The 19,692-nt window shown below is 35.6% G+C and overlaps 1 protein-coding gene across 5 annotated transcripts in view; it reads right to left on the bottom strand.

The window, feature by feature from the left end:
* Positions 1-877: 877 nt before the first annotated feature.
* Positions 878-19,692, bottom strand: part of GLI3 (GLI family zinc finger 3) — a 248,461-nt gene continuing 229,646 nt past the window's right edge. For all 5 annotated transcript variants that reach the window (XM_063452128.1, XM_063452131.1, XM_063452130.1 and 2 more), the window contains 5 exons: positions 12,714-12,863; positions 12,388-12,552; positions 8,739-9,029; positions 5,483-5,810; positions 878-4,724 (listed from right to left, as the gene is read on the bottom strand). In XM_063452128.1, coding sequence (XP_063308198.1) covers positions 2,464-4,724; positions 5,483-5,810; positions 8,739-9,029; positions 12,388-12,552; positions 12,714-12,863 — 3,195 coding nt within the window. In that variant the 3' untranslated portion in view covers positions 878-2,463. The remainder of the gene's footprint in view (positions 4,725-5,482; positions 5,811-8,738; positions 9,030-12,387; positions 12,553-12,713; positions 12,864-19,692) is intronic.

The following is a 19,692-nucleotide window of genomic DNA, read 5'->3' as shown; positions in this document are numbered from 1 at the left end:
GTAGACAATAGGGGAGGTGATAGAGGGGAAAGGGGGTACATGTCACTCAAGCTGCCCCCAACTTCCCAGTCGTGTGGGCGCTCAGAGCCAGTGCCTCCCAGTAAGAGTTATCTCACTCAGTTGATTGTCAGTATATTCTCCTGTGCACAGGTAGTATGTTCACATCCTCCAGGTCTCCTCATGTTTCTCCAGTCTCCCATTCACCACCGCTATTTCTGTATCTGCCTGCCTGATCTCCTCAACTCCCTGAAGCCAGCTTGAAACATTGACAGTTCTGTCTGCCCAATAAGTACAAATATCAGTGATTTAGCTGCCGTAAGCAGGTGGCGAGACAGTCAATATTGGCAGAGCAGATTTGTTAAGTAGAATATCTGCCAGGTCAAAAGCTACCTCTTCTTCAGCCATCTTTCTACATTGCCTCGTAGATTTGCCTCCAATAATGCATTATGCGTGGACAGGACCAAAATATGTTAAAGAGAGTCCCCACCACACCTGCAACAGACCACCGGAAGATATTTTTGAATCTTCTGTGGGGTATTATACCTCTCGGTGAGTATTTTATAATTGATTTCTTGATATCTGGCAAATCGAGAGCTGAGGGCCGTGCACGTTTTAGTAAGTTGAGTTAACCCTTACACTGCTAAGACAATCAAGCCTCCGTTTTCTAATTCAAATACACATCACATACACAATATTTGGAATGGATATATAAACCATAAGGCTATTCTAAAACACGGATAATTTCTATATCGTAAAGCACTTTTACGCAATATTCAGGAGACAATGCCACTACTTTACATTGACATTCACATACACAAAAACAAAATGCAAGCAAAGACACAAGAGAAAGCATTTAAGTACAAAGTCGTTTTATTGATGTAAGAAATATTTTTTTTGTCTTTCTTTTTTGTTATAAAAAAAAAAAAGCTTAGTGGTTCTGAGAACAAAATGTACATTTACTGAGTACATAGTGCTTCAGATCCATCAGGCTGGACAAAGGCTTGAAACTATTAAATCCACAAATGTGTGTACTTGTGTACTGAGCTATAACTTACAAGCCTATAACTTCAGAATTCTAATTCTACCGCACATGAATGTATTTACATAATAAAAAAAAGAAATACACAATTTCAATACAAAAAACAAACTTGTAAAAAAAAAGTGACAAATAAAAGTAAGTATTTCTATTTTACATTTTTGCAGGATGAGCCATACAAAAGCCATTCTGTCATTAAAAGAAGGGAACATATATGGATAATAAAAGGGTACAGACTTTAGACACTAGTGACAGTGGTGTGCTGAAGAACAAGCACTAGGGTAGCATAGCTACGATTTGGCAATTATTCTTGGTCCCCATTTTGAGTTTTAACACAAAGTAAGGCACATACATTTCAAGAATGTGCGAAAACACTGCTGTGTAATGTGCAACACACTAAACTACAGTTTAACGTTGACAAAAACGTAGACTAAAAAGTGGAATAATGCAAAAAAAATGGGAACAGTACCTTTTTATTTTTTAAGATTTTCTCACGACACATTTAAGACTAGTTTTTTGGGAAACATATTCCACAGTGCTATTTGAAATGAAGTACCTTTCATCCTTATAAAAGTGAGTCGTACACTTTGACCTTAAAAATAATAACAATAATACTAATAAAAATGAGTGGATAGTTCCCTTTCTACAAAAAGAATAATGTTTTATTATCAAGGAGCTAAAGGAAACTTCAGCGTTAACATAATTCTAGCCTTTATGACACACTTAGGCATTGGGAGTGATCTTAATGTTATAGTGTACCTTATAAGATCGCTTCGTCCATAAAGACGCCCATTTCTAAAGGCTACCCATCCTCAATTATTGCCAGTTTAAAAGACAAATGAAAATAAACGTTTATGGGAAAAAAACTACAAACAAATTGAGGTCTTATACATTTTGTACATAGAACACATCTTCCATACCATAAGTACAATAACAGCATGCAATCCTTGAGTATATATGTATGAGACACTTATTAAAATCAGTGGAGGAATTTGGTGAATACCTGTGAACCAACGCGGTCCAAACATATTACTAAATTCGGAAAAACTGGAAAATAAACAGCTGGGCAGTGAAAACAGTCAAAGGGGTCTATTAATTGTATGATTGATTAAACAGAACCACGTAACATAACTGAAGAAATGTTTTCTCCTTTTTGTTCCTTTTTGCTTCAAACATGCACATACATTGTACGTTTACACCAAAATCAAAACGTACAGGCCCATTTGGATTCAAAACAAAAGACATGTATATGGGCGTGACAATACTGATCCATAACTGAAATGGAAGACTATTTCTCCCTACAACACTTTAGGGTTTCAGTCAATATTCCATAAATGGAATGTACTCTGAATGCATCCCATTTAGTTGGGATGAAATTGCTAAAATACATACATATAAAATGAATTGCCATCAGATTTCCCTTGTATCTACTGCATTACAGCAAGAAACTTGCTTTCTTCTGCAAGGGAGGTCAGTAAAGAACTCATGTCCCCTATAGCCATGTTACTAGTGCTAATGGGCAAGGTTGGGAATGTCAGAGATGCTCGAGGGGTGGTAAGTCGCGAAGAGTTACGCGACAGATTCTGGATGATTTGTGGACTCAGAGTTCCAGAAATCAAACTGGCATGATCCCCATCATCTATAATTGCATCAAAATCAATCTGAACTCCATCCAAACTGTTGCTGTCACTGTTATCTACAGTGCTTGTCACTTGATTAGTGCCCGGTGATAGAAGCTCATTTGAATTAGCATTATTAGTTTCTTGTAAAAGACAATTAGTTTCTGTAACAGACATAGATCCCGGTTTTGTGTTTTGTTGATTGTAGCTCATTGTTTGGTCATAAAACTGACCTGAGTAGTTTGGTGTGTTGGCACAGTGCTGTTGGGGTTGACTTGGCATTTCTACCTTAATACTGTTCAATTTGTAAACTGTCTGGCTGGCATCACTTGGTTGTTCCTGCAGGTATGGTATGTTATTTCTTTGCATGGTTTGTCTACCATTTCCTCCAGGGTTTGAACATGATGGATAATTCCTTGCCATGGCTGACTGTTGATTACTTGTGTGCAGTTGAGCTAATTGAAACATTTGTGTTGTCTCATTATTCAAGCCACTTTGACCTGAAAATCCCTGATTGGATCGATTTACTCCCAGGAAATGCATGCCATATATCATGTGTTCAGTTGCAAGTTGTTGCATATATTCTTGGTTTAAAAGGTTTTGATTCTGAACTGCATCTGCAACATCTGGTGACTGATCAATATAATGCATGGAAGGTACAAAGTTCTGTTGCTCTATCATTTGCAAATTGATGTTGGTAAACTTCTGCTTAGATGTTGGACTGCAGGGGTTTCCCATTGCAGAAGAACCTAACGATGCCCTGTTTGAACATTCATTGTATTGTTGTCCTTTGCTTGACTGACTACTCAAAGAATTGTTGTTATTATGGTAAACATTAAGGTTATGTTGTAACATTTGGGTATTTTGTGTATTATGTTGATGATTCTTTTGTTGTGGTAGTCCTGTTTTGGTCATAGCCTGCTGTTGAATGATCATGTTATTGTACATTCCAAAAGACCGGTTCTGCTGAACACCTAACCGTTGCCCATACCTTAATCGAGACGGTGACTGGTCTGCACTGCCAGAAGTAACTTCATTCCATTGAATTGGAAGGTCGTTTTTATCTCCTTGATCTACCTGCTCCAAATTGTGGTATGGCTGATGTATGGAGTTATTAGTCATTTGAGATGGATCATAGCGGTTACCGTTCCTTGCTCCTGTGTTACCTTGCAGTTTATCGGTCATATTGTTTTGTAAGTTATCACACAGACTTTGGTTCTGAGAATTAAGGTACTGGACCATGTCATCTGGTAGAAAATCCTCATCATCCAGATTCCCTTCAGCTTCCATAATCATGGCCTCAAGGGCCACATTTTCACTGATACTTGGAGGACATGGGGAATACATGCTACGTGTATAGTTTTGAAGGCTTAAGTTGCGCCGTTCCATTGGTGGTGGCACATCAAGTGGGTTGATGCTGTTAAGACTATTGAAGCGCTGGACTCTTGCATTAGAGAGGTTCTCAGAGACCATTTTTACAGGATCACTAGCTCTTCTCAAGCCATTACCTTGCAGTTCATTGGACAGTAAATGTCTTCTCCCATAGGTGCTTCCTCCGCCATCACTGCATCTTCGAGGTACATTACCTGCAGGAAGAGGAGATATTCTACAATCTCTTGAGTCACCCAAGAGGGCAATCCTTGTCTTTAGACTCATTCTTTCCATGTTAGGCAGGGGTGTTGGTGGAGGTCCACCAGTGGCAGCAGCATATTTAGCTTTCAACCTATATTGCTGTGCTGGTGTGAGACTAAGCAGACTTGGCAGCCCATCACACTGGCTTACTTCACTCGACCGTCTTGAGGCATCTGTGGAGATGGGATCATAGGAATCTGCAACACTTATATTCTGAACCCTTCCTTCTGCTTGGGAAGCTTCACTGGATCGTCGACTAGAAAAGCAAGGAGAAATTCCAGAAGACCTACGGCTTAAATAGGCTGAACTGATTGTGCTGGTATTGCTGTCCCTCCTGTTCAACATGTTTAATACTGTAATGTCCATGCTAGAAAGGTCATTTCGATTTGGAAGTATGGTTATTGATCCTCCAAAATTAAGGTTGTTTAATTGCGAACCTAGAGGAAACAAAACAAAACAATTATTAGGAGTATATATACATACAATGCATAATAGTGAGCTGCAATTTTATTAAGGGCCTCAAATGCACACAAGGAATTCTAAAGACAGTGCAGTTCATGAGACTATAGGGTGTGTGGATTATAGATGTCTTTAAGAGTACTTAGGTATTGCTGGTGAACTTGCCTACAGCCCCCCCCCCACATAATTGTAAATTACTCATAATGAAACTCTATGTAAAGATAACATTCTGATCATTCTTTCTTGTATTTGTGTACTTCAGCTTGACAACCACAGAGAAAATATAACACCTAGTACTCTTCAAAATGAAGGTGTTAAAATCCCCAAACAATGATAGGTGCGTTTCAAATTATTTCGTTTTTTTTCAAAAGGAAAATATTTAACACTTCTCTGCATCCAAAACTTTGTAATTTAGGGCAGTAAACGCAAACAAACCATACAACCATAGCATATAAGATGGAAAGAGAAAATAGAGAATTAATTCATGTTGACCTCAAAGAATAAGTATTTGGTGATTAAGGCAACATCAAGGCCACCATATAATCTGCCAAACACATAAATGGTTTCTCAAAGGGGAATTTAAATCAACATAATTTTAAGTCAAAATATGTAGCTTACTCTACAAACATGGAGGTCAAAAACTTTTAAATTAAACAGAGATCTCTTGGTGTATTTTGTTTAGTAAACTGCAAAGAAATGTATTGTGCCCTGCAAATGGAAATAGGGTTTATCTTACCATTTCCAGTGATAGATGGGAGAGTCTGTGCTTTAGATGGGGGAACTGGGTTCAGCCTTGGGAGCATTCCGTTAACCTGCTTGATTCTTTCTGTCTTGATTTGTTCTATCCATTTGGTTCCTGTCATAATCCTTCTGCCTTGTAAACCAAGTCCTGTGGTTGCTGTGGAAATGGTTGAGTCCATGATAGGTGTTTCATCCAGGGTGCTGAGATCTCCTATGCTGCCACCACTGTTCAAAGCAAACTCGATCCCACTGTTGGTATAGTGGCTGCTGGGGGACTGTTCGCTGCTGCATGAAGACTTACCACCAGGGCTTGGCTGAGATGTCTGTTTAGAGTAGAAAAATAATTAAACTCTTAATAACTAAATGAATCATTACATTTACTGCTCATGTTGTTGTATGATTCCTCTGTACAACAGCCATATCATAAAGCTTCATAAACTATATTCATATACAGCTAACCTGTCAGGTCAGAAAGACTATCAGTGCACCAATACTTTCATGGAATGCTCACAATGATGGGTGTGCAAAATGACGAAGTCTTGCCTAGCCTGACAATATGCCTTTCAAAAAAATATGTAGCAAGGTATGTTTACGTATACCCTTTATTTTTTGTGGCTTACAAGTTTATTTACATTGATATTTTAACTTCTACTACAGATAGCAAGATTAAAACACAAAACAGCTCTGGAGTATGTCTCCAGGGGAACACATTGATGGCATACTTAATTATGTAGATGTACAATTTGATTAACAACATTCAATGAATTAAGTTGTTTGTTTAAGCAGCTCAATGTTGTCCTTTAAGCTGTCTCCACATTACAAATTGACTTAGGTAGAGCAATAAGGATGCACCCTGTGTTTATTAATTAACATATATTCACACTCTGGATAAAAAGAGTCTGGTCGTAATGTTAATTATGATTTGGCGAGATTCATTTACTCTCTGCACAAACACAATGAATAAACAACACAATAATGGAATAGGATTCTTTACACTACAGAAAAATACATACCTTTGGATAATATGAAAATAAAATACATGATCAGTGAAATGTCAGTCGATTATTTATGGTTTGGCACATATGCGTATACTGCTTATATACAGTAATACATATGGATCAAATGGGAAACATACAAAAAAAAATTCTTCTGCAAAACACATTTAAAAAAATGATGCAGAAGTGTCTCACCTTATTACCCACTGTCCTTAGGAATGTTGTGCAAAACATTAAAGAATTTTGGACAAAAAAAAAAATTAAATTAGTAGAAGAATATGGTATTTCGTAAGATGCATTACAATAACTTCTAATTTCATCTGAAACTATCACAACATGATTTCTAGCTGCTCATGGTAAGAAAGAGAATTTGGAACAGTCGTTTTTAAGCTTTTAGCACAGGGACCAAAATTGCACTCATTGGATTAGCTTGGAGATTCATTCTTCATATGCAATACAATATTTAGTGTAATAAATTATGCAACTGCCTACATTAAGACTTTTCCTAGCAAGTAAGTTGAGGTCTCCACTGCAAAGGGAAAGAAAGTGCTGAAACAGGAAGTCATCTATTGTGGGTAGGTCTGGGGCTGATCAATATGACGATCATCTTCCATTGGGGACCCACTGAAATTGCATAAGGAAACAGTAGTGGGTTGCAATCCACGGTTAAAGAACCATTGGATTTACCTTTTAGCTTTTAAGGAAATTGCAGGATTTCAACATTGTAAACTCTCAAACGGAATACAAAATATTAATACAAATATAAGATGGAAACTCTGACTGATTTTATTGTCTAAAAGCCACAAAATAAGTATTAACATAGAGCAACTGTACACAGTTTTGGCCCTCATATATCTACAGTTCCCCTAATTCACCGCTAACCATAGAGTTTTACAGAGCTTGGCCCAGGGCCAATTTTATAAGCTGCTTAATAATTCTGAACACTTTTTATTTCACCTTAGTACGTTAGAATTGATTTTGTTTTCTTTTAAAGACTATTAAGTAATGCTTTAAATTTCAGTACATAAGCATACAATAACATGTTTAGTTTGCAAGGTGAAATAATGTCTACATTTCTTAATTTAAAGAAAACACTAGCAATTCCAGATGATGTCAAGTGCTGACGATTAAGCACTTCTTTTAACGTTTATCAAGAGAAAATATAGCAAATATATAATTTAATTATCTGGGCATTGGCCTCAGGGTAAGTGATGCCTCGTGTACCTCTTAAAGGAAATTAAAATGTAAAATAATACTTTTTTTTTTTTTTTAAACTACAGAGTGGAAGGTTCACTATTGCCTACTCTAGCACAAGCAAATTAATGTTACATTTACTGGTATGGGGGAAAAAATTATCAAAAGCATTTGTGAGTAAGAAAACTAAATATAATTTGGTTCTAGACAATAAGATGTATGAACAAAGTGTGGTATCAAGCCGAGAGACAAAGCTTACAAGCCACATTGAAAGCTTGATTGATAAACAAACATGAATGAAGAATGCCGAATTACCTTGCTTTTAGCAGAAATCAAACCTAGAAGTCCTATAATTCTCAGCTCTGCATGCGTTTATGCAATATTTTCCAAAGACCCTATAGCTAGCTATGGGACCTCCAGCACTGGCTTAATGGATGACATCTCATTGCAGAAGTTCACATCCTGGAAACTTTGGAAGTATATTTTTTTATTGATTGGTTGTAATTGTAACCATATATAATAATAATATAATTTTCTACAATATCTTTCCCCAGTCTATGAAGTAGCTGACACCTCTGAGATAATTTTAGTGCTTCCTTTATGCTTGTGCAGGGTTTATTGGATTCATAGTTCAGCTGTTACCTTTCTATTGGAACCTGAAAATAACTTGGTTAATTAAAGACTGTGATCCACAGTACAGCTTTCTTTAGCTTGCCGTAGGGGTTTTTATAAAAAACATTTATGAATTAAACTAATCATGGTCAGATATGAGAAAGCGTATGAAGCCACTTGAAACTTGCTTATAAGCAAATAAATGCCAATACAGCAAATGAAAACCCAACAACAGATGCGTAGTGGATAGCCAGTTACAGTTCTCATGTATTCCTTTTCAAAGCAACTAGTTACAACTCTGAAAAGTACAGCACACGTGATGGGCCACTTTATTCAGTTGCTCTGGAACATGCTTGACAACACTATTCAAATGTAGTGTATATTAGGGTTTCCTATTTTGTTACAATAAATACACCTTTAAAGCGACAATTTAAGAAGGAGGCTCCATACCATTGGTTTTTCAGTCTTCACAGTTTTCACTTGCAGGCATTCTTCGTGCTTTGAGGTAGAGTTACTGAATTCCTTGTGCTCTCCGTGTGAACCCTGCATTTGATGGCCAGGTGATCTGGACTGTGACTGGTTTCCTGGTTCCCTTGGTGGCGGAGGTCTTGGGTGTATATCTCCTCGTTGCTTCTTGGTGACATGGGCCTCCGGACCATGCACGGTCTTTACATGCTTTCTCAGGGAGCTAGGGTCAGTGTATCGCTTGGTACATCCGGGAATCTTGCACACATATGGTTTCTGTAAGAGAGATAGTATGCTGACATAATGTTTTCTGCATTTAGCAAGTATATACTGTGTTGGCCAAAATGGCAGATCTCTGCACCACCTATTACCATCACATATTCTCATCCCACATGTAGTGTACCACATCTGAAGTAGCTGCATTAGCAGATTGGATGTTATACACTGCATGTACGATGTTTCTTCTTTACTAAATAAATGTAGGTCCCTGATCCCTTCTTTCAAAACTTAGTGATAAAAAATAAGAAGGATGTTTCTATTGAGTGCATCCTGCAAACAAAAAAATAGGAATGTCTGTAATCTGACTGCAGGCAAATACCTTCATTCTAACAAGGAACACACAATATCTGCTGTAAGATATTTAAATGAGAACTGTCATATTTAAGCAGTTCTATGTGTATATTTAAAGTTCCTGCATGAAGTGCATAGAGATGGAAGATTATTGAATACTCTTTCAGAGGCTATGCCCCAGTTAGAAGAAGAGTGAAGAAGAGTGTATTAGCAGTATAAATCATCACTACGACACCTATCAATTAGTTTTGATAACAAACCAAAAATTATTTTTATACTGCCTTGTATATTTCCACCAAAAGTCTGCGGTATGAGAAATTAAAAATAAATAACATTTATTACAGTGTTTCTTAACTCCTGCATTAGGAACCAAAGATGGGTGCCTGTTATTTAGGTAGGCTCTCTCGGTTTTGATTTGTGTGGCCTCAGGCAACTTCCACTATATATAGTTTATTGTATTGGACATCCCATTCCTGGTCCAGTATCTATTATGAGAAACTTGAAATCAAGGAATTGAATGAATTTTCCAACTGAGGAAAGGCTTGACAAGTTTATGCTGTGTGCATAATAAGTATTCATAACAAACAAAAAGGGTTAGGAGGAACCACTGATGTAATAAATTCTAACATGCAGGGATACTAAAAGCAATCACCCATATGTGTGTGCCTTTAAGACTGTGAACAACTTAAAGCTGGTATTAGCCAATCAATATCTAGTTTCAAAAGAAAACCAAATGCTGGAAGATGTGCTACATTCTTCCCATAGTTAATGCAGGAAATCCCATAATTAAGAGATTATCGTGATGAAAAGTTTTAAAGACAGCTGGCAACAATGGTGCATCTGGCAGCGTAATAAGGCAGTTTCAATCAAGCTGGTATGTTAATAACCATTAACCTATTATTACAATGGCTTTTTGACTAGTGAAGGGTTTATATAACATTAAATATAGCATTGGCAATATGTCACAAGCTTCCACTGGCAGCAGATTCAATGTGGTTTAAAGAACAAGGCTGAGGCATGGGTAATCATCAATCTTGTTTTCATTACTGAAGGTAGTGGTGCCTTTGGGCGGATTTGTACAAGCTTAAAGAGTTAATTATCACCTTCATACAAGTCAGGATAGTCTAACAGGGTACGGTAAGAAACCACAAGATGCTATGATGAGAAAAATAATGTCTTCTTTGGCTTTATAGTTTTTCACGTGTGTTTAAGCAAGTTGATAACTTTCCAACTCTCTGGTTAAATGTGTTAGAAGAGCTTATCACGTTCCCTAATGACATGTAATCTTATAATTCTACAAAAAAGGAAAATATTATTTAAACTAAATATTCTGCACAGAGATTTTAACATTAGACTTTCAAATCAATGTTAAAAAGTACAGCAGATTCACATGATGGGAGCAAATTACAAAGACATGGATGACATATATATGTTGATACATAGTCACAAACACCAAATTAACTTTCTTGTACCTGAATTTGTGTGAAAAATAGCAACCAGTATTTAAGGCATCAATCTATAATATGTGCTATTCTTTAGCTAACATTTTTATCATCATAATTATCCCTTAGTTACACAGGATTTATTTTCATTTCTTTTTGTAAAAGAATAGTAATTTATTAACCCTTAACCATGGATTCGTGATAATACCATGCATTTTATTTTATTTTATTTGAACAACTCTATGATTTTTCCTTCAGCTAAAGTCCTTAATCCTGGAAAAAAAACATCTTGCTAGTCAATGTACACCTCACCTATCACACATGATTTTGAAAGAGTCTCCCACGGGTTAAAGTTTTGTCAATTTGTCATTAGACATTGAAGGGGTTCCCACATCAGGTTTTGTAAGGATCTTTGAACCCATATGATCTGTGCACTGCCTAAATGTGCAGCACTGTTTGGATTTAGCATTATTTTGGAACAATTTTGGCAACTGTTATTCCTTGGCCTGTGATGTACACCTTTTATAACATATTGGGGCATTGGCCTCTTAAGATCCAACTTTCTATACACAGATTACATTATTGTTGATTGCATGGGTACAGGTGTATTACATAGTTACTTAGGTTTAAAAAAAGACTTCTGTAAGTCAAGTTCAGTTTTCCTCAGTTTGAAGTGCTCCCCAATTCTGCAACAAACAAGGAAAAAAATCCTTTTTGATCCCAGAAAGGCATTCACGACTCTCCTTGGATCAATAATCTGTTAACCCACATATTAAATATTATATATTATGAATATGAATATTATGAATTTGCATCAATTCATCCAATGTTTTTTTTGCAAGATTTCCGCTGTATCTGTTTGCATTGATCTAAACTGTGGATGACGAGTTCAGTGCTTATTAGAGGATGGTTCACAGCTCTTAGTTTTATTTCTAACAGAGTGTATACAGAATTACACATCCTTCAATCTGCTTGAACCCTTGGCGTGTGGACCGGGAAGGGTGAGATCAAAGACACAATATGTGTTTGTTCAATGGCAGTTTTTATATATTTTTCTGAATGCATTTTATTACTTAGTATATATGTGAAGGATATTTTCAATCCGCATTATTATTTTTTTCTATTTTATGGTATATAAATAAAATGTTAAAATGAAGAAGTTCTTGTGATGACCCTGATAATCCTTTTACCTCTGTGAGTGCAACAGTGTATACCGCTACCATTATAAATGTTTGCATATTAGAGAGATTCTTTGTTTTTAAGTTGTAGATTTTTATATTTTTTTTATTGTTCGTCGTAGTTACAGAATCATGGTTTTCAGCTTGATTCTTCTAAAATATATATATATATATATATATATATATATTTTTATTATTTTTGACTTCATATTGAAATGCTTTGACAAGGAGTCTGGGTTGCTTTAAATAGTTGCACTTTGAAAAAATACTAAACTGTATAACTGATTTTCAGTCCTGTTAGTATTGTGTTTTATTATATATACTTTGCATTTACAAACTTCAATAAAATTTCAAATGAAAAGGGTAGTATATAAGAACGGATACCTTGAATTTGCCAATTAAAAATTATGTGTAGCAGTGGTGTTCTCTCTTTTTTCAGCTTACCTCATTGGAGTGAGTTCGATTCTGATGCTTGGCTCTGTCAGACGCATTAGAGAAAGCCTTGTTGCAGCCTTCGTGCTCACAGACATATGGTTTCTCTCCAGTGTGAGATCTCAAATGAGTTTTCAAGTTTTCCAGTCTGGAGTAGGCTTTCGCACACCCTTCAAACTGTAAGCAAGACATATGGAGGTGTAATAAATAACTAGCATTTAGGACCAGGCTTATGTATGGCGCCATCCATTCTTGCTGAATAAACAAACCTAGGAATGTAAAAAAAATCTAAACTGTCTATGGTTCTTATGATTCAGAATAGTAATGGACATACTTACAGTGCATTTGTGTGGCTTTTCTCCGGTGTGTCTTCTCATGTGGACTACTAACATATACTGGGCTTTGAAGGGTTTCTGCTCTCTTGAGCAATCCAGCCATCGACAGACAAATTCTTTTTTCTCACCATGTATATGGTCATTATTTATATGCTATGGGTAGAAAAGAAAAATGGTGTCACCAAACGCCACTCCGTGTAACAGGTTATAGCAATAGGTATCTTTTCTTTATAACAAATATAAAGTAGTACAAATACAAATGTAAGGCTAATTAAATAGTGTCTGTTGTATTTATATATCTAATTTAACAATATCTATATTGAGACATATTTCATAGCTATTTCATTGTCCCTTTAACATCGTAAATTTCCAATATATAATAATTCCACTCAGAAACATATATTGTATATATATCATTATCTGGTGCAATAGTTTCATTGAATAACTATATTTCAGTGCTGTGCTAATAATTCCGGTTTCCCATGTAACGGTGTGGTTAAATGTGTTACGTTCCGTGTCTCTCTCCATTGACATATGTTAAACTGATGCAGTGTAATTGTGTGTATAATGACTAGGTCAGAGCTGGCAGTCAGTGTTAAATCTAGAATGCTACAGGGACTAATATCAACGATTTCAACTGCACTGGTTCTGGTAAAAATGACAGTATGAACTGTACATACACAGGAACCTTAAACATGTTTCCTTAAGAGGAAAACACAGCTCAGGCAGTAATTAGAGCTGATGACATCTGAACAAAGCCTGAAGGGACTTCTCGTCTGTTAACCATTTTAAACAGATATGGTCTCCGAAGTGCAGAACTGCAGTAATATCTAGTAAAGTAATTTAATTTGGTGCATTATTTTATCCAACACTATATTCTGCTTTGAGAAGACTGGTTATTTGCAAAACATATGCTGTCTCTTGTACATAAGCATAAACATTTCGGTTTTTTTTGGAGGTATAGCTTGATATGGGTTATTTACTAAACAGTGAAGTGTCGTAAACTGGGATGGTGCTAGAGGATTTCCAGCACCATAACCACTAATGCGCTCTGTAATGGTTATGGTGATTAAAGTATCCCTCTAAGAGTTAACACGTCCTTCTGTGTTTAAATTTGGATTAGGAAAGTTAGTGAGGCAATAGGCATGCACAAACTAAACAAGAAATTAACAAATATTCACAGTTTTTTTTTTTCTTTTCTTTGGAACTATCAGTTATGTAAAAGGTATAGATGTGTGAGCGCTCCGAAAATACCCAAAGCGTACTCCAGCAACTAAAAAATATAATACATAAGTAAAATCAATCACAGAAAATCAGTATATTCGAAATGCTCTAAATGAATAAATGTATGTGGAGGATGTCTCTAACTTGGAGACTCAGTGCTCCGACATAGACAGGAGCTCAATCAACTAAACTGTTGGTTAGCGATACACAGATGTAACTTTGATTCAACTATGACTGTTACACAATATCATTCTACAAGAGACACTGAAATGAAAATAGAAATGCTGTGAATCAACTGAGCTGTAGGTTTAGCGATGAAAAAAATATGATTTTTAATAGACTATAAATTATTCACAGTATCATCCGACATAAAACCAAAAATAAACTTAATCAAAATAGTAAAACTGAGGTAAATACATAAGATCTCAAACATACATAAAAATATATGACCAAAAGAGTTCCTTTAGATGGTAAAACAAATGTTGGTATAGCTCCAGTGAATATCAGTTATGTATTAAATCACCGATAGTTTTTAGCAAATTTCATAATTGTGTAAATATGGTCACAAACTAGAATGATAAATACGCTATAGGTTTTCTGTTTTTTTTTTAACACCTTAGAGCAAGTTAATTTTTGTTTTTTATTATTTTTAAAATTAGTGCAACCATATCTGCAATAAACATTATTGATGGTCAAAATGCAAACAGGGAAAATCCGACAGAATGAATAATTCATTTTTAAAATATTTTATTTTTACACTTTTTTTTTTTTTGGTATAATTTTTATTGGTTTTAAAATGCTTTCAATAAATAGTTCATTTGGTCTACATGCTGTCCACTTGAACTCACCACAGAAGGCTGTATAGTAAACAGATCCTTAGTAATTTTCAATGTGACAAATAATCAAACATTATGAATTCTCCAGCAAGCTAAGAGATTGTTAAAATAGTTGCTTTTCTTCCTGTAGCCAGTAGGTGGGGCAATATATCCAATATAGGAATATCCTTGTCTAATATTTCTTTACTTTGAATTCCTTCTGAACTACATTAAATTCAATTCCTTAACCCTTTTGTCATGTACGTCCCGTTACAAATGTTTAAGTTGAGCATGTAATTCTCTCTTTATTAATATAATTTCTAGCATCTAGCAATATAGTAAAAACAGATAAAAAAACAAATGTAACTATTAAGACTGTTTATTAAAACTGCAGATCATAAAAAGTACACGTGTGTTTATTGTATTTTAAAACTAGTAGGGAAACTTGCACAGCATCTAATTATGTATTGTTAAAGTTCCTTTAAATAAAACTAAACACGAAGGAAAATAATGTATTCATCTTCTCAATCATCGCGGTGTCTTAATGTATTTGCCTACATAATACTAAAAACTAGTGTAATTTAACAGTAAAATGGGGAGGGGGATATTTATTTAATTTGAATATTTAAAAATGATCTTACCAAACCTAACAATGGTTCCGTATAACATAAAAAGCTAGTATTTTGCACCGTTAAAATATATATATAAAAAAAAAATTACAAAATGAAATCATTATTTAACGCATACCGGGCTAAGTTCTGCTCATTTATATACATTTTAGACTTAATGTAATCTATAAAACTAAATCAATTTTCTTATTTTCATTACAAATATTGTACATTTTTCGTTTTTACTTTGTGAATACTTAAGGAGGAGTGCAGATTGAAAGGAATGAAAATGTTTCACCACGTGAGCATAGAAATACTAATGTAGATAAATAAATATAAAATTCTATATATGAAATATATATGGAATTGAAGATAAATCAGTCTGCATTTGATGTACTTTACTGTTGTATTTTATTTTATGTACTTATATACTACTTATTTTGCATTATATACTCACTCGAGCACGGACATCACTATCGGTACGTGAAAAGATAACCTGTTACAATTACAGTTCACCAGTTCTAAAACTATTAAATAAAGATTATAGGTTATAAAAATAAGTAGCATATGTTGCCTTGATTATTACTTAACAAACCGTACACATTCTAATACACATGGATGACCTATGAGCAATAAAGTATTTTGGACAAAAGAAACTATTAAAGTTATATATATTTTTTTCCTCTTATTTTTTTTTCTAGATATCACAATTTTTTTTTTATTGGTGCAGACGTTTTTTCAGAGGAAAAAAGTAAAAAAAAGTAAAAGTAATGCATTCTAATATAATTATAAACACATGTTAAGAAATACATATTATCATTATTTTTATTCTAAATACAGAATGGAATCTTGATAATGTTTAGTTATAAATACATAATGCATCAAGGTAAGAATTTAAGTAAAACATATTCATTATTGTTATTATGCACTTACACGTCTGTTATCACTAGAAAAAGATATATACAATATGTTTTATATTTATCTACATTGGTATTCTTATGCTAACTTGGTGAAATCTTTTCATTCTTAGCTACGTGCACTCCTTCCTAAATATATAAACAATAAAAACAAAAAATGTACAATTAATATTTGCTAAAGTGTTTTGTTCCCCCCAAATAGTGCATTACGTTAGTTTTATAGATTACATTAAATCTAAAATACTTTTTCCAGTAATTGATAAAATGCTTCATTTTGGAAACCTAAATTCTTGCTAATATTTCTTTAATTTAATTGACCAACTTGTGAATTACTAGGCAATGTGTTAAGGTATTATGTAGAAATTAATCCAGACATGGATAGTCTTTTAGCAGACAAAATACCGTATTTATCGGCGTATAACACGCACTTTTTCCCCCTGAAAATAGGGGAAAAATCGTGGGTGCGTGTTATACGCCGATATCCCATAATTACTTACCTGTCCTGAAGCGTGGGCCGGCTTCACAGCTTGCACCGCGGTACAGGAACTTTAATTTCATGTTCCGGTTTCCGGCGGAAACCGGAACATGAAATTAAAGTTCCTGTACCGCGGTGCGCGCTGTGAAGCCGGCCCACGCTTCAGGACAGGTAAGTAATTATGGGAGGGGAAGTACACTATGGGAGGGGGGAGGGAAGTACACTATGGGAGGGGAGGGGAAGTACACTATGGGAGGGGAGGGGAGGGGGAAGTACACGAGGGGAGGGGGGGGAAGTACACTATGGGAGGGGAGGGGAGGGGGAAGTAAACTATGGGAGGGGAGGGGGGGGAAGTACACTATGGGAGGGGAGGGGGGAGAATACTATGGGAGGGGAGGGGGGGTTGAATACTATGGGAGGGGAGGGGGGAGAATACTATGGGAGGGGAGGGGAGGGGGGGAGAATACTATGGGAGGGGAGGGGGGGAGAATACTATGGGGGGGGGGGGAATACTATGGAAAGGGGGGGACACTATGGGATGAGGGGGGAACACTATGGGATGAGGGGGGAACACTATGGGATGAGGGGGGAATACTATGGGATGAGGGGGGGGGGATACTATGGGAGGGGGGAAATTTCCTGGAATTTCTTTCTAAAAATGAGGTGAGTGTTATACGCCGGTGCGTGTTATACGCCGATAAATACGGTACCATCACACATATTGCAAACAGTCATCAATCACTGTGCGTTTCACAATTACAGAACTGCTGACAAAAAACTAAGACCCATTGCCAGTGTCATATTCATGTCCTCATTTCCTGTGATAACTCCTTTTTTATTGTATCCTCTGGTTTTTTTCAGCTGCCCGTGCACCACAGTCAATAGGTTAAACATGCTCAACCTGTATGTTCAAATACAAGTCAGCGAGAAGTCAAGAGAAAATCCCTGGCTTCTACATAAAGAAAACACTGTATTTTGCTCCAAAGACCTTTCTGTTGCAATTTAAATGTACAGAGAAAGACACAATATCCTACAGAGAGTGCGAGAGAGAGAAACTGTCTTATTATATTCCTGATACCAAAGAGAAGATATGCCCTCAGGAGGGACTTCGTGAAGTAGAAGAAAAATATGTATCTTGAAAAAAATCAATCATAATGTAGAAGAGGCTTTATATCATCTCCTCCATCGTCTAATATTTATACTTCAAATATGTTCCATATAAGGAAACGCAAATATTCTTTGGAGCTTTTAAGCAAAGATCAGTTGAGGTGTTCTGCCAAAAAAAATGCTACTCCCATCTAAATTCTTTTAGGGAATGGGGAGTAAATAATCTGGTTTGAATTTCGGAGGTGGATACCACTTCCTGTTATAGTAGGAGGTAAGTCTTAAAAATAAGGTATACATTAAAAGATTTCTGTGGGAAAAGCAAGTCTTCTGGCTTGACTGGTATGCAGATTTTTGTTTAGCATTGTATTAACTATCCTTTAAAGATAAAATGTAGCTTTGAAGAGGCTACGAGAAGAGCTGGGAAGGAGTGAACAATATATCAAAATAATTGAGTTATATTTAGTAAAAAACTAAAAGAAACACATTCGGGGGTTATTTACTAAAGCGAGAATTGTCAGAAATTCAAAATAAATTCAAATTGATTTTCATATTAAATAAGATATCAGCTATGCCTCCAGTAGAGTTATATCAGTCTAAAATTAGACATTTATCTTGAATTAACTTTAAATTCCTGACAATTCTCACTTTAGTAAGTAACCCTGCATATATTAGCATAAGCACAAAATTGAATAGACAGTGCTAATAAAACATTATGTGTATATAGTGTAACACAGACCTGGACACATAGGCCTCAGTTTAATCTTCTTTTTTTTTTTAATATTAAACATCAAAAAATATATCATACATAAAAAAAAAATAACCATATGTTGATATCCAAATATTACAAAAATAAAGTATTATTCACAAGAGTAAGCCATTTTAAAAGTGTATCCAAAAATATGAAATCATGGTAAAAGCTTATCGGAAAATATTAAGCCTCGGTCATAATTATCTCAGACTACAATGGTAGCACCACTTTTCCCTAATCATGTCACTTTCCTCTCTGTATATAAAAAAAACCCCAGTCAATTATAACCAAACACCCAAAGAAGGGTACGTTGTTACATTTGTTAAATATGGACCATAATAATAACATAACAATTATTTATTGAGCACCAACATATTACGCTGTGCAATAGGTAAAGAAGACAAACATGTATTTCTGACAATACATGTTTGACATACATACTGGGGAAATTGTTCCATAAACATTTAACACAATTAAAGGAACACCCTTAGCACCTTTTTATTTTACAAAAAGTTGGCTTTTTAATTTTGCAATTTCAATCGAATTTGACACTTTTATAAATGAACCCGGTTTCACCCCCTGGCTGTCAATGAGATAACCAGTCCTGTTACATCCTGGTTGCTTATCTCAGTGGAGTTAAATTCAAGATGCAGGCAAATGCCCAGAGAAGTTGTCTTGCAAAGGCTGGATTAAACGGCTGACCCTGATGGTCAGTAACTTTTTGTCAAGGGTTACATTAACTCACAGCTCTACACCTTTGCCAACCAAGTCAGGCCAGCATATCTTTCTAAAATCCACACTTAATGCACTAGTTAAGATTCAGAAGGGAGTTCTGATTGTGGTGTATTTTAATATCCCTCTTTATCCGGTGGCAGATATCTTGCGCGGTGCCAGTGCAATAACGTTTAATCGCCTGCGCCATATTTGCAAAAAATTGATTCGCTTACATCTACTTGGGGCAACCACGGCACTTATTCCGGGATCGATTATTTGTTTCTGACTCAGGAGTCTTTCCTTGCTTCAGGATGCAGATCCCAGTGTTGCAACATTGTGAGACCACTCCCTGGCATCCTTACACGTGACATCCC

Source organism: Pelobates fuscus, chromosome 4 (genome assembly GCF_036172605.1).
Source record: "Pelobates fuscus isolate aPelFus1 chromosome 4, aPelFus1.pri, whole genome shotgun sequence".
NCBI classification, from domain to species: domain Eukaryota; kingdom Metazoa; phylum Chordata; class Amphibia; order Anura; family Pelobatidae; genus Pelobates; species Pelobates fuscus.
The sequence above is the reverse complement of the archived record's forward strand: the minus strand, read 5'-3'. Positions and strand labels throughout refer to the sequence as shown.